This window comes from Vespula pensylvanica, chromosome 23 (genome assembly GCF_014466175.1).
Source record: "Vespula pensylvanica isolate Volc-1 chromosome 23, ASM1446617v1, whole genome shotgun sequence".
Taxonomy (NCBI): Eukaryota; Metazoa; Arthropoda; class Insecta; order Hymenoptera; family Vespidae; genus Vespula; species Vespula pensylvanica.
Window position 1 is genome coordinate 3,122,326 of NC_057707.1, and position 22,700 is coordinate 3,145,025.

General features: G+C 26.8%; 4 protein-coding genes across 6 annotated transcripts; 2 read left to right on the forward strand and 2 right to left on the reverse strand.

The window, feature by feature from the left end:
- Window positions 1-7: 7 nt before the first annotated feature.
- LOC122636679 (eukaryotic translation initiation factor 2 subunit 1) lies at window positions 8-1,989 on the forward strand. The gene is made up of 6 exons (XM_043828194.1): window positions 8-207; window positions 468-709; window positions 790-1,021; window positions 1,112-1,344; window positions 1,537-1,652; window positions 1,760-1,989. Exons 2-6 carry the CDS (start codon window positions 472-474, stop codon window positions 1,943-1,945), a joined length of 1,005 nt encoding a protein of 334 aa, XP_043684129.1. The 5' UTR covers window positions 8-207; window positions 468-471; the 3' UTR covers window positions 1,946-1,989.
- Window positions 1,990-2,306: 317 nt separating this feature from the next.
- LOC122636688 (40S ribosomal protein S20) lies at window positions 2,307-3,204 on the reverse strand. Its single transcript, XM_043828210.1, has 3 exons — window positions 3,060-3,204; window positions 2,704-2,809; window positions 2,307-2,613 (listed from the first exon to the last, which is right to left on the reverse strand). Exons 1-3 carry the CDS (start codon window positions 3,060-3,062, stop codon window positions 2,357-2,359), a joined length of 366 nt encoding a protein of 121 aa, XP_043684145.1. The 5' UTR covers window positions 3,063-3,204; the 3' UTR covers window positions 2,307-2,356.
- Window positions 3,205-4,218: 1,014 nt separating this feature from the next.
- On the forward strand, window positions 4,219-13,220 carry LOC122636657 (sister chromatid cohesion protein PDS5 homolog B). Of its 3 annotated transcripts, none has more exons than XM_043828137.1 (17): window positions 4,219-4,495; window positions 5,034-5,188; window positions 5,282-5,476; window positions 5,579-5,769; window positions 5,875-6,082; window positions 6,221-6,727; window positions 6,840-7,138; window positions 7,285-7,627; window positions 7,738-7,842; window positions 8,013-8,432; window positions 8,549-8,911; window positions 8,984-9,230; window positions 9,316-9,563; window positions 9,641-9,934; window positions 10,059-10,094; window positions 10,198-10,248; window positions 10,308-13,220. In XM_043828137.1, exons 2-17 carry the CDS (start codon window positions 5,108-5,110, stop codon window positions 10,362-10,364), a joined length of 3,645 nt encoding a protein of 1,214 aa, XP_043684072.1. In that variant the 5' UTR covers window positions 4,219-4,495; window positions 5,034-5,107; the 3' UTR covers window positions 10,365-13,220. The 3 variants fall into 3 exon arrangements, with proteins under 3 accessions (XP_043684072.1, XP_043684073.1, XP_043684074.1); XM_043828138.1 differs by having other exon boundaries at window positions 8,984-9,215; XM_043828139.1 differs by lacking the exon at window positions 10,059-10,094.
- On the reverse strand, window positions 12,915-16,777 carry LOC122636662 (probable ATP-dependent RNA helicase DDX27). Its single transcript, XM_043828145.1, has 13 exons — window positions 16,446-16,777; window positions 16,147-16,329; window positions 15,991-16,084; window positions 15,782-15,927; window positions 15,380-15,685; window positions 15,175-15,302; window positions 14,895-15,092; window positions 14,660-14,804; window positions 14,379-14,560; window positions 13,971-14,299; window positions 13,642-13,890; window positions 13,441-13,522; window positions 12,915-13,373 (listed from the first exon to the last, which is right to left on the reverse strand). The coding sequence occupies exons 1-13, from the start codon at window positions 16,530-16,532 to the stop codon at window positions 13,283-13,285; spliced, it is 2,220 nt and encodes a 739-aa protein (XP_043684080.1). The 5' UTR covers window positions 16,533-16,777; the 3' UTR covers window positions 12,915-13,282.
- Between the last annotated feature and the right edge of the window lie 5,923 nt (window positions 16,778-22,700).

Consider the following 22,700-nt stretch of genomic DNA (forward strand, 5'->3'; position numbering starts at 1 on the left):
ATAGTTCGTGGTTCAATTCAGATACACACGCCGCTAGACGGATAGTCTAATTTTCTCCTTTTTAGCAAACTGTCTAAGTTTCGGATTAACCAGAGTAATATCGCACATGGATTAATATTTTTCAGTGAATGTTAATCATTTCGTGTGTATTTATATTGAATAAAAAGTAAAAGTAAACGTACTTTTCAAAAGAACATAATTATTTAGGTAATTTTTAACGTAAATAATTTTTATTCATGACATAAATTTATTCTTCAACGTGACTTTTATGTATCATAAGATAAAAATTTTATGATTATGACAAATTATAAAAAGAAAAGGATCGTATATTTTTTAATAATATATAAAAAATACTTTTTGATTAATATTTTGCGCCATACAAATATACTTTATTAATCTGATGCAATATGTTATGTATGTATTATACTATGTATTTAAATTGACATAAGTTATTTATTTATTTTTAGTAAAATGGTGTTATCTTGTCGATTTTATAAAGAAAAATATCCAGAAGTGGAGGATGTAGTTATGGTAAATGTACGAAGTATAGCAGAAATGGGTGCATATGTACATTTATTAGAGTATAATAATATCGAGGGCATGATATTACTTTCTGAATTGTCCAGAAGACGTATCAGATCTATTAACAAACTGATTAGGGTAGGCAAAACTGAACCTGTTGTTGTTATAAGAGTGGACAAAGAAAAAGGTATATATACATAACAAAGTATTATTAATACTTTAAATGAGATATTTTTTATAATTTAAGAAATGTATAATCTTAAATAGGTTATATCGATTTGAGTAAACGACGTGTATCAGCAGAAGATGTAGAAAAATGCACAGAGAGATATGCTAAAGCTAAAGCTGTAAATTCTATCTTAAGACATGTTGCTGAATTGCTACATTATGACAACGATGATCAATTAGAGGAACTCTATAAGAAAACAGCATGGCATTTTGAAGAAAAATATAAAAAACAGAAAGCTTCTGCATATGATTTCTTTAAACAATCAGTACTGTAAGTTTCTCATTAATCATAAATATTTAATCTTATATTGAATTTTTACCGATTGTTATAATAATATCCCTGAATACATTGTTACTTTAGGGATCCCTCTATTTTAGCAGAATGTGGGCTTGATGAACATACAAAAGAAGTATTATTAAATAACATTAAAAGAAAATTGACTTCTCAAGCTGTTAAGATTAGAGCAGATGTAGAAGTTGCTTGTTATGGTTATGAAGGAATTGATGCAGTTAAAAGTGCTTTAAAAGCTGGACTGGCACTCTCTACTGAAGAACTTCCTATTAAAATTAACTTAATTGCTCCTCCTTTATATGGTATATATATATTTTTCCTAGAATATTATATATATATATATATATATATATATATATATATATATATATATATATATATATATATACATATTAAATGTATGCTCTTTTTTTATATTTTTTGATTATTATTATTATGGATATTATGAATTTCATTACCATTAAATGCATATACATGTTTAATAATATGTTTAGTTATGACAACATCAACACCAGAGAAACAAGATGGTTTGAAAGCATTAAGTGATGCTATTGAAGTTATACAAGAAAAAATAACATCCTTAGGAGGAGTATTTAATATTCAAATGGCTGTAAGATCTGGTTTTGATATACTAAACTTGTATAAAATACCTCGATATTTTTAACAATAAGAAATTATAATCTGATAAAAACTAAAAACTTCAAATCTAATTTATAGCCAAAAGTTGTTACTGCTACTGATGAAGCAGAGTTGGCAAGACAAATGGAACGAGCTGAATTTGAAAATGCAGAAGTTGCTGGAGATGATGATGATGAAGAAGAAGCAGAAGGTATGGATGACTTTAGTGGTGGAGAAGGTGCAGAAGACGAAAAAACAGGACATGAATCTGCAGAAGAAGCTTGAATCCATAATTTTTTACTGATTCATAAATCCAATTAATAGACAAATATAACGTTTTTTATTAAATTTCCCTTCTAAATAAAAATACTCTTACTTTTGTGGGTACAAGAGATTTATATATTGCTTTTTGAAGATTTAATACTTAATTATTAATTACTTTGCAATCATTACAGTATCTATAAAGATACTAATTAAAAATAGAATGATACTTTTATTTTACTTTTTTTTTTTCTTTTTTTGATTAGTAATAAATAAAATTTCATAATTATATATTGCATTGAAACGGACTTCCATCAAAATATTTAATATTTACCTTTTGAAAGTAAATACCCAAAGGCAAACCCTGACATAAATTATTAATGCGTTCAGTTTTCACATTTTTATTAAAACTTTATACAGTGTCATTCAAACGATTTAATCATTTGCAATTGTAACTTCAACCTCTACACCAGGTTCAATAGAAATACTTGTTATCTGTTTAACAATTTCTGATGGAGAGTACAAATCGATAACTCTCTTATGAATTCGCATTTGGAAGCGATCCCATGTTTTGGATCCTTCACCACAAGGAGTTTTACGAGTTGTAATCCTTAAAATTTTAGTAGGCATACGAACAGGTCCTTTGACCTTCAGCTTTTGTTTTTTGGCCCCATTAATCAGTTCCAAGCATACTAAAATTTTCAAAAAAAACATTCATTTGTATATGTATATTTCATATTGTGTGTATGTATATTTATGTAATATATAGATAAAAAATCTACCTTTTTCAAGAGAACGAACATTACGAGAAGTAAGTGTTATCCTAATACGATGAATAGGAGCAACTTCTTGTCCTGGCTTTTCAGGATTATCTGTTTTGGTACTTGCCTATGAATAAAATAGTAAACTTAACAATATTTTATTTTAATATAATTGAATGAGTAAAAAATATTCTTATAAAATATAAAATAAGATTCAAATAATGCTTATACAAACAAATAAGATCATAAGCATTTGTACAGTACACTACACCATAACCTTCAAATTATATTTCTCTCTTTTAATTATAATAAACCAAATAATTATTATGTTTATATTATATGATTAAAAAAAAATTTGATATAAAAAGACAATTTACCATTGTTTAAAACTTTTTCCCTGGTCGAGATGATCAATTTATATCCTTACAAACTGACCAGCGCTGAACCAGTTTACGTACACGTTGCACGTGTCGAGTCGGAAAAGAGAGATAAACGTTGTAGCAACGCCTATATACGAATATCGTATTTCGTAATAAAGTCAATAGATGACGCACAGATCGCTAATGCATAAAAACATTTTAACTTACCATCTAGTAGAAAAGTTAATTCGCGGGCTACGCCATTTCTTAAATTTCAACGTTCATTGGATAAACAGCTGAAGAAAAAAGATGCGATAGATAAGGAGAACAAAGATTGTATATTAAAGATGAAAAAGTTTCTAGACTTGTAATTTTACATTTTGAAAAAAAATAAGCCTAAAAAAAGCTTGAAAAAGAGTGAACTAATTGTTAAAATTATCTAAAGACTTTTGGTCTATCCTGAATGAAAAATTTCAATATTACTTTATTGGCCAACTTACAATATGATAATAATAATAATAATAAGAAATTTTATATTTATTTTATCACGTTTAAAATTAAAAAATATTTTAATTACATACTTTGATTGAAATTGCGATTTATTAATACGATAGTATTTATTTAGCATACTTAAATATAATAGGATTAGCTTGAATATGGTAGTTATAAAAAATATAAAAAAATAAATTGTTCCCTTGTATCTATCATGATTATTACTATCTGTTAGGTAATACTCTCTTTTTTGTATCTTTCATTCTATTTTATATACTTATACGTAGCCATATATATTGAAAATACTTCATTTTTAATTGCATTAATTGTTCGTAATATGTTACAATAATATATTTATAACCTATATGTAAATCATAGTTTACGATAGTAATAAATTGATATACGAATTAACCAATGATTTTATGGAATCACCTATCGCGCGAAATTCCTGTAATACTATTGGTAATATCGAAACCGCCAAATCTGTATTATATCACCAAATGATGAAAATGGTAGATCGATTAACTTGAATTTGAAATACAAAAGTATCCAAGGATTGTGATTGGCGCACTAGATTTTCTTCAATCTATTCAACCAATCATCTTTCATGCATTATAATCTATCCGTCTTGTTGAGAAGCGATTCGGTCGTTGAGTCATATAAGTGTAACCATATGCAACTAACTTCAAACGTTCGGATTGCGCTGTCGCGTCCTTTGACACGCTTAACCGTTTAAGAAAACGATTTCGCCACTTTTTCGCTGACGTTTTGACTATTCTACGATGCCAAGTATTTACAGAAAATTCAGAAAATTACGTCGAAGGCGATACGTTCGTACTTAGTAGTAAAGATATTGTGAGTTCATTCTGAAAATTAAGTTTGTGCCGTGTGTTCATCAGCTACATTTGCTTTATTGATATTTTGAGTGTCATAGGACTTTTAGTGCCTATGCATATCTTGAGGTAAAGATATTATTAGTATAATAATATATTTATCAATTTTTTATATATAATATTATGTAGTTTACCATTCGGATAATTTTTTTACATATAATATTGTTTATGCCGTCTGTTGTATACGTGCATAGGATCAGACATAACCTACAACATGTGAGATTTATAATTATTCACTAAACAGATATTACTATGTACGAAATATCTGTTCTTGTGTATATATATATATATATATATACATACATATATATATATACATATATGTTTGTGTGAAATTATTAAGCTATAATATATAATTAATTATTTGAAATAATTTAACTAAGTTTTCTTTTGCTTTGAAATTAATTTACTTTTTTGTTTGCTTCCATAAAAGTTAATATCGCGAAATGAGTAGGTAATGCAAATCGTATTGAATTTATAATTAAGAAAAACATTATTATTATTCATAAAGATTAAGGAATATATTTATTTGATAGATTATAAAAAAAAAAAAGTATATAAAAACTTCAATATTTATATTTTCTTTACAAATATAATTGCATTACAGAATTTGGACCGTGTTCTAGATTACTTTAAGAACAAATAGTTTTCTATACGTAGTTGGATTACTTGAAAGACATTATGTCAGAAATTGTTTACCCTCAAGGGTGTAGATCTGTTACTGAAGATCTAGGCCCAGATGAATTGATCAGAAGACTTAAGGTATATTACTATAAGTAGTTTTTCTAACAGATACCTTTTTAATTGTTTTAATAAATATATTGAGAATAATATATTATTTTATTGGGTATATAGACATTGGCTCATACGTTACAAGCTATGGGTCAAGATGAAGGAATGTATCAACAATATATTCCATTAGCTTTGCATTTAGCAGAAGAACATTTTTTAATGCATCAAAGTAAAGATGTTCAATTGTTAATTGCATGCTGTATTGCAGACGTATTAAGAGTTTATGCTCCTGAAGCACCTTATAAAGATGCAGATCAGGTACAAACATTTTGTATATTTATTGATTGACATATTTTTATAATATATTTCTTAAAATATCTAATGAAATATATCAATATTATCTTAATTACATGTTTCTAGGTGAAAACAATCTTTTTATTTTTAATCAAACAACTAGCTGGTTTAAAAGATCCTAAAGATCCAGCTTTCAAAAGATATTTTTATCTTCTTGAAAATTTAGCATATGTCAAGTCATTTAACATGTGTTTTGAACTTGAAGACTGTCAAGAAATTTTCTGTGCACTTTTCTCTCTTATGTTTAGAATAGTCAAGTAAGTTTCATTTTTTTTGTTCCCCTTTAAGATGTAAATATATTACTTTGACTATTGTTTGGTAGTTATGTTAAATGTAATTGTTATTACTAATTTCCTTTTTAGTGATGAACATTCTGGAAAAGTTAAAAGCTTTATGTTGGATGTCCTCTGTCCACTTATTACTGAATCAGATATTGTCAGTAATGAATTATTAGATATTATACTTATGAATATTGTAGAACCAAACAAAACTCAGAAAAAGAATGCATATTTACTTGCTAAAGAATTAGTAATTAAATGCAGTGATACATTGGAACCATATATTCAAGCAGTAAGTGTGATATTTCTCTCTTCCTTCTCTCTATAATATATTTTTTCTAATATATAATAATAGAAAATAAAATCACAATATACTGCACATGGAACTATAACATGATATGAGAACATTCCAAATTCTATATGTTTACAGTTTTTCAATCATGTGTTGATCTTGGGAAAAGAAGAAAAAAGTTTACAAATTTGTAAAAAAGTTTATGACTTGATTTATGAGTTAAATCATATCTGTCCAAGCGTCTTGTTGTCCGTCCTTCCACAATTAGAATGTAAATTAAAATCTTCATCGGAAACAGAAAGATTAGGTGCAGTAGCACTATTGGCAAGAATGTTTTCAGAAAAAGGATCTCAATTAGCTGTTCAACATACACAATTATGGAGAGCATTCTTGGGAAGATTTAATGACATAAGTGTTTCCATTCGTATTAAATGTGTCCAGTATTCAATGCATTTTTTATTAAATCATCCAGAACTTAGGAAGGATATAACTGATACTTTGAAATTAAGACAACATGACGCTGATGAAAGTGTTAGATATGAAGTAGTTATGGCTATAGTAACAACTGCTAGGAGAGATTTTGAAGTTGTCTCAGATAGCGAAGATTTGCTTGAATTTGTAAAAGAAAGAACTCTGGATAAGAAGGTATTGGAATAAGTTACATATCAAACAATTAATAATTGTGTATAGATATATAACATGAAGTTCTTCATTTTTTTCTTTTTTTTTTAATACAACTTATATTTTGTGCTATTAGTTTAAAATTAGAAAAGAAGCAATGGCAGGTCTTGCTATGATATATAAGAAACACCTGAATGACTCAGACGTGCCACAGGCTACAAAAAAGGCCGTTACTTGGATAAAAGACAAAATATTGCATGGTTATTATATGGCAAGTATGGAGGACAGATTATTGGTAGAAAGACTATTAAACACATGCTTAGTTCCCTATCAGTTACCAGCAGAGGAAAGAATGAAAAAGTTATATCATTTACTTGGTACAATTGATGATCATGCATCTAAAGCTTTTGTAGAATTGCAAAAACATCAACTCGCGTGAGTAAAATTATACACGGTATTATATATATATATATAGTTTTTAATTTTTTAATTTTTATGATTATATCGTATGTATTATATTATATTATATTGATAAAGTTGAATGTAATGTCAATGTGTGTCAAGTAATCTGTGCATTGTAGTGTCAGAAGAGCTGTTGTTGAATGGTTAGAAATTATAAAACGACCAGAAGCTACAAACGAATTAATGACAAAGATTCATCAAATTTCACGTTTTTTGCCTGATCCCATGAAGGTACAGGAATTTTTACAAAAATTCAATGGACACATGAAAAAAGATTCAGCATTGTTACAAGGCATGGAAACAATTGTTCAGCCTAATGTTTCCTGCAAAGAGTGTGCTGATACAATAAGTTTAGTTTTGAAAAAATTGGGTCAACCAGTAATGACAAATTTATATTATAATACAATAAAGATGTTATTGGAAAGAGTGAGCTCTGTTATGATCGATGAAGAAGCAATCAGGGTGAATAGAATGTATTTTACATATTAATTTATAGAAATGTATTTTTGGGATTTGTTTTTTTAAATTGATAGATTATTTAGAATGTAATATAATATAAAAAATGTTCACAGGTTTTAATAGGATATGTATTAGATTGTTTAAAGGGAGGTAATGTAATTGAAGAAGTTGGTTTGAATCCAAATAACGCTGGTGAAAAGGGCTTAAGACTGCTAGTTGTAAGTTTATCTTTTTATATAATCTTATTCCATTTTGGCTATGTGTTTATAAGATTATAGATACGAAATGATATGTATCTATGTATTGAATTTTTTATTTAAAGCACTTGAACAGTACAAGAATTAAAATATTATCGTCAGAAGATTTAATGATAATTTTGTGTTTCCAGATGTTGTCTTTCGTATTTGGCCCACATTTTCTTCATAATGATATCTTAATGCAATTGGTACATCTTTTAGAATTAGAGGATGAGATGGTAGGACCACTTGTCCTATCAATCTTTACATTTTTAGGAAAATATAAACCTTTATGCGAGGTAGCACCTGATATTATGAATCTTATGGTACCAATCTGCAAAAACTTTGCTGAAACAGGGACTCCAAAACAAGCGAAACAAGCTGTTAGGTGTTTGTTTGTTAATATGACCAATATTCACGATAAAATTTTTCCAGAAATCATTGAAAGAATTAAAATGACATTGACACCCACATCAGAATTTTATCGAACTTCTATAGTTACATTAGGTCATATAGCATATAATTTGCCAGATAAATATCAAGTACAAATAAAAAATATGGTATCCAGAAAAGTATGTATATATATATATACATATATCTATATATACATATGCACACAGATATAATCATATTTATCAAATAGCTTAAAAATGTAGTCAATTTTTATATGTAATATATGATTTTATAGATTGTTAAAGAACTGCTTGTAAAAGAAAGTAGTGAACAAACAGCTGATACTATTGATGGAGAGTGGTGCCGTGAAGATCAGCTTCCTGAAGAAACACGTTGCCGATTAGAAGGTTTGAAGTGCATGGCACGTTGGTTGTTGGGTTTGAAAACTGACGTTTTGTCTGCACAGAAAACGTTTAGGATGTTGAATGCATTTGTTGTAAATAAGGGTGATCTTTTACAACAAGGACGTTTAAGTAAAGCTGAGATGAGTTGGTTACGTTTACAGGCTGGTTGTTCAATGTTAAAAATTTGTGAACAGAAAGGGGTTGGCGATCAATTCACAGCAGAACAATTTTATAATCTTTCTCAACTTATGGTGGTATGTACATTGTTTTACATGAATCTGATATTTCATTACAAATGTTTGTACGAAATTGTTTTTTGTTTCTAGGATGAAGTTCCTCAAGTTAGGGAAGCCTTTGGTAGTAAATTACATAAAGGACTTGGTAGAGGAATACCAAACAAATGTTTACCATTAGACTTTATGGGATATTATGCTTTGGCAGGCAAAGAGCAAGATAAAAGATTGAAATGTTTATTGAAAACATATATGCAAACTGATATAAACAAAAGAAGGGATTACGTTAAAACGTTGTCATTGGGTACTGTAGAACGGGCCATGGGTAAGAGACTAAATAGTAAGCTAATGCCTTACATGAATTAGTAGTTTTGATAAAATCTCAAGAAATTAAATGAAAAATAAATTGATATTTGTGTTTCTAGGTCAACTACCACACATTTTGCCCGATTATATGTTAGTTTTTGCAGTTCCCATTCTAGCACATGATCCTGAATTTACAAGTCACCTAATAGTTAGTCAGTTAAAAGTCATACAACAATGTCTATGGTTTATACTTGAGCCACTCATTACAAAGAATGAATATTATTGTTATGGGTTTTATAAAAACCTTATAGAGCGTATGAAAAGTCATAAAGATGCATTGAAACCAGAAGACAACAATATGAATTATGTAATTAACTGATTAAATTCATCATTTCTTTTTCTCTATTTACCGATTTTATTAATTTAACTGTTTCATGCATACAGAAATTGTGGGCAGTATGTGATTTAGCTATGAACGTGATATACACTAAAACAACTAATTTTGATATGAAAGAATTTCCAAGTGAAACACGCATACCTACGATGTACTTTAAACGAACGGATGAATTAGCTAATACAAAAAATTATCTACCAGCAGAAATGCAAATAAACATGACCAGTACTAAGGGAAAAGGTTCATTACATAATGTACACACAGTAAGCGAAAGACCGCAGCGTAGAGCTAAATCTAAACAACAAAAAGAAGTTGGCATTGGTCCCAATGAGACAGATGCAAGGGTAAGAATTAAATAATTTTTTACATGACAATCTGTTGTTAGACTGTAATCTGTTAGTGTTGTATCTTAAATAATGAAAATATAAAAAGTGTTCGTTAAATCTACTATCATGCTATGATTTCAAGCTGCAAATTGGAGAAGTTGAATGCATTGATGCACAGGTAAAATAACATACAGATTAAGTAATAGGTCATATTATGATTCTTATAAATTATTTACCTTTGAACGACTTTATGGTTTCATACATTCATTATATTTTTACAGCCTGCTGAAGCATCTGAGACTAGAATTCAATTACCTGGTTTGGAAGAGGAGGTAAATTGATAATTCTATTATCAATTTTTTCATGTTCATAGTTAATGTATTATTTTCAGATTGAAGAGCCACCTGCAAAAAGGGCATTGAGGGAGTCAGATAAAGTAAATAAGTAATTAAGTGATCGAACTCTGTAATCAAGGGGGGGAGGTGACTGGAGATCGGGAAAAGACTTAAGAAGCGCGATGATACTATAAGAATTAAAGAATCTAAAAATACTTTACAAATTAGAATACAGAATATTTTGGTTATGTACAACAATTAATAAACCTAAGTCGTTCGCGTATTTTTAGATTATAAGGTGTTACGATTATGACACATTAACTTCAAATTATTAATACACGTAGGCTTATGATTCAGAGACTTCTCTGGACTTACAACCTATGACTAAAAAGGGAAGAATATTCATTAGTTCGTTGAACATGTGGCTCACCAAGTGTGTTTGATTGTTCATATGAATGGAATACATATATGTCTTAGATACTGTTTCTTTTACAGACCGATAAAAGAAAAAACTATCAAAGAATCGATCATAAACTAGAATTATTGTTTAAGATGGCTATGTTCATTTTGACACTTTTTATAAAACGTGTAAAACTGTATCTAAGTTAACATTTTTTCTTCCTTAAGGGGTGATGCCTGATAACTGTTGTTTTGTTCACTTCGAGAGTTTATTGATAAAAATAATAATGGAAAGTTCGTGTGACATTATACATTCAAAAGTATACTGCACAATTCTCAAAGATATTAAGTAATGAATAAATATGTGCAAAGAAGATTTTTAAGAATCGACATCATATTTGACAGATATTCGTAAACACATTAAGCATTTATAAACTTATGAGCTTTATAAGTTTTCATACATATGCACATGTATATTTAATTACAAGTTTGTAGATGGAAGAGAACAATACAACTTTGTTGGGTTAATGTAAATGATATATTTTATGGATGAATTGGCTTTGTGATCCAAAGTTGTGTTTGTTTCTTTTATTATGTTTATCATTATGTCTCTTTATTTTTATTGTAATTATTATCATCACTATAGTTACTTTAATAAGCAGAATTTTATTGTATAGGTAAATTGGTGAGACCTTTTTCTTTCTTTTTTTTTTTTTTTTCAAATGAAATATTTACTGCCACGTGAAATATATTTAATTTCTCTTATTCGTTCATTTTTAAAGTAATATAATTGGAAAAATGTTAAGTAAGCTATTCATATAAGATAGAAACAACAGAAATTTATTTTCTAACTTATTTTATGCGGATCTTTAATAAATATTCATAAATTCTTTGGTGCACAGTATTTCTAAATTATTAAAATGGAAAATAAAAATATTGCAATATAAATAGAAGAAAACGACAATACATTATAAAAAGGATTATTGACAACCAAAATAATTTAATAATTTTCTTAAAAATGAACACTTATTATCTCTCCATGAATACATGATAATAGAACATTTCTATTCAATTCAAGTTTGTATCCAAAACTTTTCTGTACCTGTTGTAAATTTAATGTCAATGAATTTTCTGATATTGCAGGGCAGAATACTTCAAAAATTACTTTTAACATTTTTACTCACGGTCTATTTTTCATAATGGTATCAATTTTTTAATACACATTTACTATAAAAAAAAAACCATATTCATAAAATATAATTAAATCTCCATGTTGACGCATCAAGTATACTGAATTTGAATAAGTATGTCATGTATATTACTCTTTATCTTGACATTAACGTTTTGCTAAGTAAACTATTTCATTTTCAGGTTTTCTATATTTATAACAATTCACTAGCAAGTTTATACCTCAGTGATAATATAGACTCCTGTTTATAAATATGTAAATTATAGCATAATTATATATAAACGTAATTTAACTCTAGTGTGATTATATACCTTTCACATGCTCGCTGTAATACAAGTGCATGTGCTAGGTAATTATCATCACTACTACTATTTTTATCATACAAACTTTTTTATCACACATTAAATATCATTAATGTGTAATCAAGAAAAATAAATGTTCCAGAGATTGAAAACTAATTTAGTTTTTATATTTACAAATAAGTGTATTGCCTATGTATTGAAGCGTTCTTTTGTGTTATGTATTATTTATATCTGGACTATTCTAAATAGTAATTCTTATTTAATATTCGTAAATATACAACAAGTATTTGATTTTATTAATCATTAGACAGAAAAGAGATTTGGGTACGAATTTGAATAAAATTCGAAGAATTTAAATTTGGCCTATATCTCCGGAAGTTTCTTTTTCTTCTTGTGATGATCATTTATTACAGGTAGAACTGCATATAGTGTGCATGTTATTGTAAGTAATGATGGATGATTGAGATTATTATACTAATATACTCGAATTCACACAGATTACAGTACAGCAAAGTTCTAATGTTACATTTTTTCTGCAAATTATAAATTCGCATTTTAGGGTAATATTAATTACAATAATTATATTAAACATTATTTTATACACCACTACTGATAAACCATACATTTCAACTATAACTTAGGCTTTTTAATCAGATATATTTGAGGGTATTGCTTTTATTGTAAACTTGTGGATGTATATCGATAACTATTTCATATCACAATATATCAACACAAGTTTCTTTGAAGTTATAGTCTTGCAATTGATGTAGATATAATTTTTAAAGATATTTTATTTCATAATAGATACATATCTATATTAAATTTTTTGGTCACCAAAATAATTTGTACGCTCATCTTTAACCACAGATCTTATATAAGTTAATATTACTTTCTTAGGTGCTGTAATATCTTCAATATAATGATGCATAGTACTGCAGTTTTTACAAAAAAATGGTCATACATTATCCATACATACTGATCAAAAACCGATTAAAATAATCAGTGCTATTCATCTGTCAATTTGTGACATAACTAAAGTATTGTAATGATTATATAATAAAATAAATAATTAAAAGTGATAGACATGCAATTTTCTTTAATTTTATCAATACAATATTATCATGAAAAATATATTTACAATTTAACGTGTCCGGGATTTTTTCTTTTGACTTTTTTTTCCAAGAACATTTGATTTTCGTGCTGAAGTCTTAGAATTCTGTTTCTTATTTGCTCTAAAATATAAATACTTATTTTAGTTTTTCTGTATTTTTATATATTTCATATATGTAGTTTACTTACTCGTAACGCATTCTTTTTACGTTTTTACTGCTAGTATCTGTTAAATCATCAGCAAACGAAGATCGTGATCGTTTTTTGGATCCTACAAAGGTTATTATTTTATATATAAATACAAATTAAAACAAATTTTCATGAGTAAAAATTTGATTAATAATAAAACTCTATACCTTCATTATTAAACGTTATAATAAAATTCTATACCTTTATTATTCACATTATATCCACCTTTATCTACAACAGTTCTAATTTTTTTTGCTTTAGATTTTTGTTTAGCTACTCTTGCTTGATATGCTGCTATCTTCTCTAATTCTTTGTTTGCCCTATCTTCGGCTGTTTCTTTAGGTTGTTCTTTTTTTTTATTCTTTTTCTTTTCTTCTATTACGTTGGAAAATTCTTTCGCCTCCTTATTTTTTTTCTTATGTGGTTGTTTCGTTGTTAAAGACAGTTTTTCTAAAATATAAGAATTTTATTATAATAAATCTGTTTATTATAATTATATTTTTATTAATGTAAAGAAAAATTCAAATAACGTTTCTCGTATTTCCTTTCCTTAGCACTTTGGAACCAACTTCTATGATTCTTGTCGTCTGAACCTTTAAGTAAATTTTCAGCACGGTTTGCTTGATTTTCTATTTTGGCAAGCTCCCTTTCATTCTTTTCTTCTTGTAGTATTCTTTCTATATCAGACTCTAAAGATTGTAATTTTTTATTATATTTTTCTATTATATCTGGAGGTATTATTCTGTTTTTTACAGGATTTTTCGCTTGTTTGATGATATCTTTCACTAAACCACGTTCTTGTTCACCAGCTAATGATACCGATACTCCTCCACGACCTGCTCTGGCTGTCCTTCCAACTCTACAATTTTTATTTTTAATTTTAATTTTTAGTATAAATTAGAAATACAATATGTCTCTACAATTGTTAAATGTTATACCTATGGATATAATGTTGTATGGTAACAGGCATTACAAAATTAATTACAGTTTTCACACCACTAATATCTAATCCTCTAGCTGCAACATCAGTTGCCAACAAAATATCTATTTCTTCTTCTTTAAATTTTCTTAAATTTTCTAATCTTTGAGGTTGTGTAAGGTTCCCATGAAGTTCTCCAACCTAATTAGATACCAAAAATAAGTTTTTACATCAGAAATTTCATATATTATTTTTTTTTTATAACAAATAATTTTCGGCATAGTACTAAAACATGTTTACCTTTATACCTAATAATCCTAATAAAATATGCAATCGATGAGCTTGTTTTTTAGTTTGTACAAAAACCATAGTGTGATCATGGAATGTCCTACAAATTAGAGCTGCTAATATTGCTTCACGATCGCCTTCTCTTTCTTTGCGTATTCTATAATGTAAATTAGTTGTTTATACATGTATGTATATATATATATATATATATATATATATATATATATAAAATAATGAAACTATTTACCTAATAAATTCTTGCCGTAAATTAAATGCAACTTCTTGATTACTATCCACAAATACCTTTACTGGTTTCTCTAAGGACATAGCAGCTAGATCTTTAACTTCCTCTGTCATAGTGGCTGAGAACAAAATAGTTTGTCTGTTTCTTGAACATTGCTTTATAATATGTTTCATTTGTTCAGCAAAATATTCATCCAACATTCTAAAAGCAATATGTATAATTTTAAATTGGATCAATAATAAAAAATATCTTTCAAATTTAGAACAATATTTTTTTTAAATACCTGTCTGCTTCATCTAAAATAAGTACTTCTATGCTATCCAAAGAAAAAGTTGGTGTGTTTGTTAAATGATCAATCAATCTTCCAGGAGTTGCAATTACAATATCTGGATTTTTCCGTAATACAGTTTCCTAATTAAATATATATATATAGAAAATATTTACTATGTGTAGTTACATGTATGTATTATATAATATAATTTACTTACTTGAATTTTTACATCTAATCCACCTACAGATAATCCTACTTCGATTGTTGTAAATTGTGATAATTGTTTTGTAACTTGGTATACTTGAACTCCAAGTTCTCTTGTTGGTACTAATACTAGAACTCGTGAAATAGCAGGACCATTTAATGGTCTGTACAATAATCTTTCTAAAGTTGGTAGCATATAAGCTGCAGTTTTCCCAGTACCTGTTGCTGCACAACCACATATATCACGTCCCATTAAAGCAAACGGTATTGTAGCTGCTTGAATAGGTGTTGGATGAACAAAATTCATTGTTGTTATTGCCTATGATAAAGAAATCATTTTTCCATCTTCATTCTATATATAAATACAATTATATATATATATATATATATATATATATATATATATATTCTATACCTTTAATAAAGGTCTAGATAAATTCATTTGTTGAAAAGACATATAAGATTCAACATTTGTAAATTCTTCAAAATTAATTGTTTCTCCATTCTGCTCTTTAGTAACATTTTTTCTTTTGCCTTTTTTCTGCTTAGTTTTAAATACATCTATCAAAACATATAAAGATTATTTTTTATTTTTCATTTAAAAAAAATTTTTATTTTATTTACCCTTTTTAAGTTCATCCTCAGACAAGGAAAATTCATCATCTTCTTCATAGATTTCTGTTTTGTTCTTGTTATCATTATCATTGATACTTTCATTCTAAAAGAAACAAAATAATATAAATATATTTTTAAACTTATTTACTTTTTTATTCCACATACTTCCTTTTCCTTTTGATTCCTAATATTCTTTATCTTGTCATCTAATTTACTCTTTGCTTTTCTTTTAATATATTTGTTTAAATCATTCCAAGTATCTTGATTGTATTCTGAAGTGTTATTTACAAATTCAAAGTCAATAGCGAAGTCTTTTTTCTCTTGCTTTTTTTGTTTGCGAGGCTGAAACTATTTAGAAGATTAAAATATTTAAAGAAGTAGAAAATTCGATTGTAAAGAGTTAAATTCTTAACATATATAAAAGACAAATATAAAATACAAATAACAACTCATTAAAAACTTACATCATCTTCTTCGTCTGATTTTTCTGAAAAATCTGGCACTTCTTCATCATCTTCTATAGTTTTTATTAAATCATAATTGAATACCATTTTTTATAAACTAAATACAAATCAATGTAATAGAGGTTATGAGACGTATAAAAACACGTGGATATAAAGTATATAAAAATATGATATAAAACAAAATTACTAATAGATATGTTTATGTACAGTAAGTATTCAAATTTTATAAAAAACTTATGAAATATTTATAATAGGAATTAAATTTTAATTGGATTAGAATAAATTAGGCTAGTAATTTCAAGATCGTTCATTACCTTAAGTTCAAAGCGTGTTCAGCGACAACTATGGACAAAATATGAACTACAAGCGGGAAATGCTGTTAAGGCTGTCCTGACCTCTGTATTTATAATGGTTTACATCAATAATGAGAACAAATGTAATTCTTGATCGATTTTGATGAACAAGATCTCATTGTAAAGACGAAGATTTAATCTAGGACATCACTTTTTCGAATTTTTGAAAAAGCTTTATTTCCTTTAAAAAAATTGCGTTATTATATTGTATTCTTTCGAGAATAGTTTATATATATATATATATTATTTATGAAAAATAAAACGATGAATTTAATTGAACTTCAGAAAAAAAGTGAAAAATTTATTATTCGACTTCAATAATAAAAATGCATACAATACGATCTTTGTAATGTTAAACGAGTGTACTATTGTTTAAATATTATGTATTCCACATAAATTAAAGATTGTTTAAATAATTGAAAAATTATTGAAAGTATTAATTTCTAAATTTTCGAGTTTAGAAAGATAGAGCTACGACGTACACTCATCGGAATACAAAAAAAAAACTAATTTGGTAATTGTCAAAATTATTCGTAAGCTCGAGGATGTTGATAATACACGAGGCCAATGATTCTGAGATAGATGAATAGTTTTAAACAAGAAGCAATCAAAATAATATGCGATTTCATATAATAAATCAACATTCTGCTCTTCATAGTCACCTGTAAATGTAAACCATTAAAAATATTTTATAATTAAACAAGAAACAATCAAGATCAATATGCATTTTTTTTCCATCGAGACAAGAGAAATGAACAATATAGAAAAATAAAAAAATCATCTTGGATTAATAGTAAATTTTGAGTGAATTTAAATGCAGCCATTAGCTCGACAGTACTTGCGTTATTTATCATATATCGCAAGTAATATCGATTTCCAGGTCTCACCACTTGGAGGTTGCTGCATAGGAGACCCGCGGGCTATGACTCTACTACTAATGCCAAATATTTGAAAATCAATTATATAGAATCATTATCATTACATATACAATAATAATTATTATAATTTGGAAAAAACAAAATCAATCGCGAAACGAATCAAAATTTTTGTCTAATTAATTAAGATTAGACGAAAATTTATGAATTCGTTTGATATCGACCTACCTACCCGATAAACGCGAGGAAATATGATGAAACTAAAAATAAAACACATTGATTAGTATGCACATAGCCTATAGGAGAATACATAATACCATTATACAATAAATCAATCTCTTGTAAACAATAAACATAAAACATTAAATAATCTGAAACATTTCATAATGAGACAAGAAGAAATCGAAATAATGTGCGAACTTCATGTAATAAATCAGCAGTCATCTGTGAACATAAAACATTTAAATCATTTCATAATTAAAAAAAAAGGAAACAATCGAAAAAACGTGCGGACTTCATATAATAAATCAACAGTCACCTGTGAACATAAAACATTTAAATCATTTCATAATTAAAAAAAAAGGAAGCAGTCGAAGAAACGTGCGAACTCCATGTAATAAATCAACAGTCACCTGTGAACATAAAAAATTTAAACCAATTTCATGATTAAAAAAAGGAAGCAATCGAAAAAAGGTGCGAATTTTATATAATAAATCAGCAGTCATCTGTGAACATAAAACATCAGAAACATTTTATAACTAAAGAAATAATTAAAACTAATATGCAAATTTTATGTAATGAAAGAACAACCTGTGGATATAAGAATTTTGTAATTTTATTACTTTCTGAAAATAAAACATATTGCAATAAGGATTATTTTATTTGCATACCTGTGAACATGGAATTTTCACATACACACACAATATTTTACATACACACACGCACACATGGAAAGAACACCAATAGAAAAAGAATAACCAACGAAGAATCGAATCGAATTGAATCTTGTCATCAATGTAGATGATATTTTCTGAAACAGAAATCAATTAAATCGATTAAAAATTTTTTGAATGTTTCAAATGAATAAAAAAAAATAATTGCAGATCCTCCATTATTTTTTATTTTTTATAATTCCAATTCTTCAATATATGTTCAAGATATCTTGCAATATTTAACCTTGAAACGTGAAGATGAGACTTTTCTGTAACAAAAAACTATATAAAAGGGCATGTGTGGAAAGACAAAATTGTATTTACAATCTATGGGCAAACATTTTTATAATTTTGATAATATAATAAAATAACACATTTATATATATATATATATATATATATATATATATATATACATATTTAGCCATAGATTGTAATGCTGAAATAGAAGAAAAAAAAAAATGTATTAATGTGGCACAATTGGCCTAAATATGTCGAATTCTCGATGTATTAAAAAACATGTTTTACATTTAAATAAAAATACGAAATTATTTGTATAGAAATATGTACAAATGTATAGAAATAAATAAATAAATATACACACATGTATATATATACACATATACACAGAAATATATAGAAATATATATAAAGAAAGAATTACATAATAAATTACAAATACATATTGTAAATTAATCAAGATATGTTATGAAAAAAGGGAAAAAAATTGTGAATATTTCACAATATTTAAAAATTAAATCGCGTTAAAAAGAAAAAGAGCAAAAGTATACTGTACCTTGTGTCATATTACAAAATGCATACACAATTTTGTATGCTACCATAAACATATCCATAACGAGATCAAATCTATATTTAATCGATGGATTAAATATATCTTATATTATTACGGTTATATTAACGCGAAGTATGCAGTTATATCAAGTGTTAGATGCGAACATTACATCATTTATATATAACACTTTCTTATCTATTAAATTATAAAAAATATAATACAACTTCACAATTTTAAAATCATGTATTTTGTATATGTATATGAAATAGTAATGAAATATAAAATCTGAAAAAAAAGATTAAATACAAAAATATTATAAATAAATACAAAATAATTTTAATGTATTCCTGTATATTATTCTTACAAATTTATTTTATGAATTTAATTTATCACCACTGCTTGCTTTAATAGATCCTAACAATCCTAACTATCTCAAGTCTTATAGATCTTTAATCAGAATAATTAGAATCTATGTAAAATGATGATGATATATCATACAAGTTACGTAAAATGACTCTTACAATAATTGAGCCGTTTTACAACTTGTAAAAAAAACTGTGTTGGTATAGGATAAAAAAAATATATATATATATAAATATATCATCATTAAAAGGGAACAGATATAAAAAAGATAAAGAAAGAATTATTGATTTATTATAAAATTATAACGATCATATGCAAATTGTAAAATTATTTTGAAATAAAAATCTATATGCTTGAGTACTCAGGTGCATTCCTGAATGCAAACCTGTCCCTATTATCGTCCACACTCCTGAGTGTGGGACAGCCTTTTCATTCGTTTCATTTATATACCAAGACTTATACATTTTTATTCCGTAAAATAATTATATTTCTCTCAAATATGAATAAACATTTATTAATAATCTTTATATCGTTCATTATACCTTCTTAATATTTCTTATGAAACTTTCATATATATAATAAAAATACTTCCCTCTTTCTTTCTCATATATATACTTATTAATTCTATCATTTTATATTCACTTGTTGATAATTTCGGAATAAAACTGTATACCCTTGACATATTTTATGCACTCCTGAGTGCAAGGCTGTTATTTTTGTATCATATCGCTCGCTTAGCAAGATTTATACATTTTTAATTTAGAATGATTCAAATTTTTTTTTCATTCATCTGCACTCTAAATATAAATACATTATTATATTAGAAAGAGGATGAAATAATCTTCATTTATTATTAAATAAATATTATTTCTTTAAAAAAAATATGATGACTGGGATATTTAAATATTTATTTATTATATACTTTGATAAGTGCATTTTCATTTTGATCATTCGAAACGAGAAATGTATATCCTTACTATATGTTCATCTGCATTCCTGAATGCAGGCATGTACTTACTGTGACCTATCATATGCACTCCTGAGTGCAGGCAAGCCATTTCAATCGCTTCATTTATATACCAAGACTTATGCATTTTTATTCCAAAAATATTCATGCTTCTCTTAAATACATATAAATATTTGTTAATAATCTTTCATTAATAATCTTCTTAATCATTCATTAATAATCTTCTTAATGTTTCTTATAAAACTTTCATATATATAATAAAAATATTCTCTCTTTCTCCTCTCTCTCGCCCTCTTTCATATATATTTATTAAGTCTTTCATCTCATATTTATTTATTGATAATTTTGGAATAAATATGTATACTCTTGACATATTTTAATATGCACTCCTGAGTGCTGGCTGCCATTTATGTCGCTTCATTCATCTAGCAAGACTTATACATATCTTATCGGAATAATTCAAATTTTCCTTTAATTCATTTGCACCATTTAAATATCATTCAATTATTATATATGGAATAAAATGAAATTTCATTTATTTATTGTCAGATAAGTTTAATATTGTATATTGAAAAAAATATCACCATAGTTCGACGTATTTATATATTTCTTCATTAAGTATCCCTATTAGTGCATTCATTCATCTTTGATTATTCCGAATACGAAATGTATATCCTTACTATAATTTATTCATTTGCATTCCTGAATGCAATCATTTACTTATTGTGAGCCTTTCATATGCACTCCTGAGTGCAGGCAATCCATTTTATTCGTTTCATTTATATACCAAGAGTTATGCCATTTTATTCCAAAAAATATTTATATTTCTTTCAAATATGTATAAACATTTATTAATAATCTTTGTATCATTCGTTATATTTTCTTAATATTTCTTATGAAACTTTAATATATATAATAAAAATACTTTTACTTCCTCTCTCTTTCTCCTCTCTATCTTTCATATATATTTATTAAGTCTTTCATATCATATTCATTTGTTAATAATTTTGAAATAAAAATGCATACTCTTGACATATTTTAATATGCACTCCTGAGTGCTGACTGTCATTTTATATATTCATCTGCATTCCTGAATGCAGGTATTTTAATTCATCATCAAGTCTTGTAGATTTTTAATCAGAATAACCAAAATAAACAGAATAATCAGAATAATCAGATTAATCAGATTAATCAGAATAATCAGAATCAGATTGCAAAAAGATAATGAGGGTGAGGATATGGATGATAACGATAATGATTACCACATAAGAATCATTTTACAACTCGTGGTAAAACTGTGTTGACATTGAAATATGCATATATCTCGTATATATGCATACACATTATGAAATTATGAACATGAAAAAATATGATTAAAATATGATTATTCTGAATTAAAAATCAACATGCTTGGGTATCCAAATGCACTCCTGAGTGCAATGCTGCTGCAGGCCACGGACGTCCACACAATATTTAACGAGCGTGACTCTATTTTTATAACTAAAAAGCTACTTCAAAAAAAGACTCTACTTTAAAACTTTAAAATGCAAAGACTCGACTTTAATTTAAAAAGAAAAAATACAAGGACTCGACTTTAATTTAAAGAAGCAAATGTAATGACTCGATTTGAATTTACAAAGAAAAATGCAAGGACTCGACTTTAATTTAAAACGAAAAGAGGGAGGGCTTGACTTTAATTAGGAAAAAAAAAATGAAAATAAAAATAGAAAATGCAAAGGGCTTGATTTTACTCTGAAATGAAAAACTGACTCTGCTTTTAAAAAATACAATGACTCGACTTTACTTTAAGAAAAAATTGCAATGACTATTAATTAATAACTAACTGCAAAAGCTTGATTCTCATTAAAAAAAAAAAAAAAAGGAAAAAAAAGAAAAAGAAAAAACATTTTCACGAACACGAGTGCGGAACACCGTAGCAAGGAGATGGAATGGTCCATCATCTCCATCCAGG

What these genes read in the sequence shown, in the direction of transcription:
- LOC122636679 (XM_043828194.1), top strand. Translation starts at nt 472, where the DNA reads ATGGTGTTATCTTGTCGATTTTATAAAGAAAAATATCCAGAAGTGGAG. An exon ending in AAGAGTGGACAAAGAAAAAG is followed by an intron (nt 710 to 789) that starts GTATATATACAT and finishes AATCTTAAATAG; the next exon opens with GTTATATCGATTTGAGTAAA. An exon ending in TATTTAATATTCAAATGGCT is followed by an intron (nt 1,653 to 1,759) that starts GTAAGATCTGGT and finishes TCTAATTTATAG; the next exon opens with CCAAAAGTTGTTACTGCTAC.
- LOC122636657 (XM_043828137.1), top strand. Translation starts at nt 5,108, where the DNA reads ATGTCAGAAATTGTTTACCCTCAAGGGTGTAGATCTGTTACTGAAGAT. An exon ending in AGGGCTTAAGACTGCTAGTT is followed by an intron (nt 7,843 to 8,012) that starts GTAAGTTTATCT and finishes TTGTGTTTCCAG; the next exon opens with ATGTTGTCTTTCGTATTTGG. An exon ending in TTGAATGCATTGATGCACAG is followed by an intron (nt 10,095 to 10,197) that starts GTAAAATAACAT and finishes ATATTTTTACAG; the next exon opens with CCTGCTGAAGCATCTGAGAC.
- LOC122636688 (XM_043828210.1), bottom strand. An exon ending in TGTTCGTTCTCTTGAAAAAG is followed by an intron (nt 2,614 to 2,703) that starts GTAGATTTTTTA and finishes TGAAAATTTTAG; the next exon opens with TATGCTTGGAACTGATTAAT.
- LOC122636662 (XM_043828145.1), bottom strand. Translation starts at nt 16,532, where the DNA reads ATGGTATTCAATTATGATTTAATAAAAACTATAGAAGATGATGAAGAA. An exon ending in GATTAGATGTAAAAATTCAA is followed by an intron (nt 15,303 to 15,379) that starts GTAAGTAAATTA and finishes ATATTTAATTAG; the next exon opens with GAAACTGTATTACGGAAAAA. An exon ending in TAGGATTATTAGGTATAAAG is followed by an intron (nt 14,561 to 14,659) that starts GTAAACATGTTT and finishes GTATCTAATTAG; the next exon opens with GTTGGAGAACTTCATGGGAA.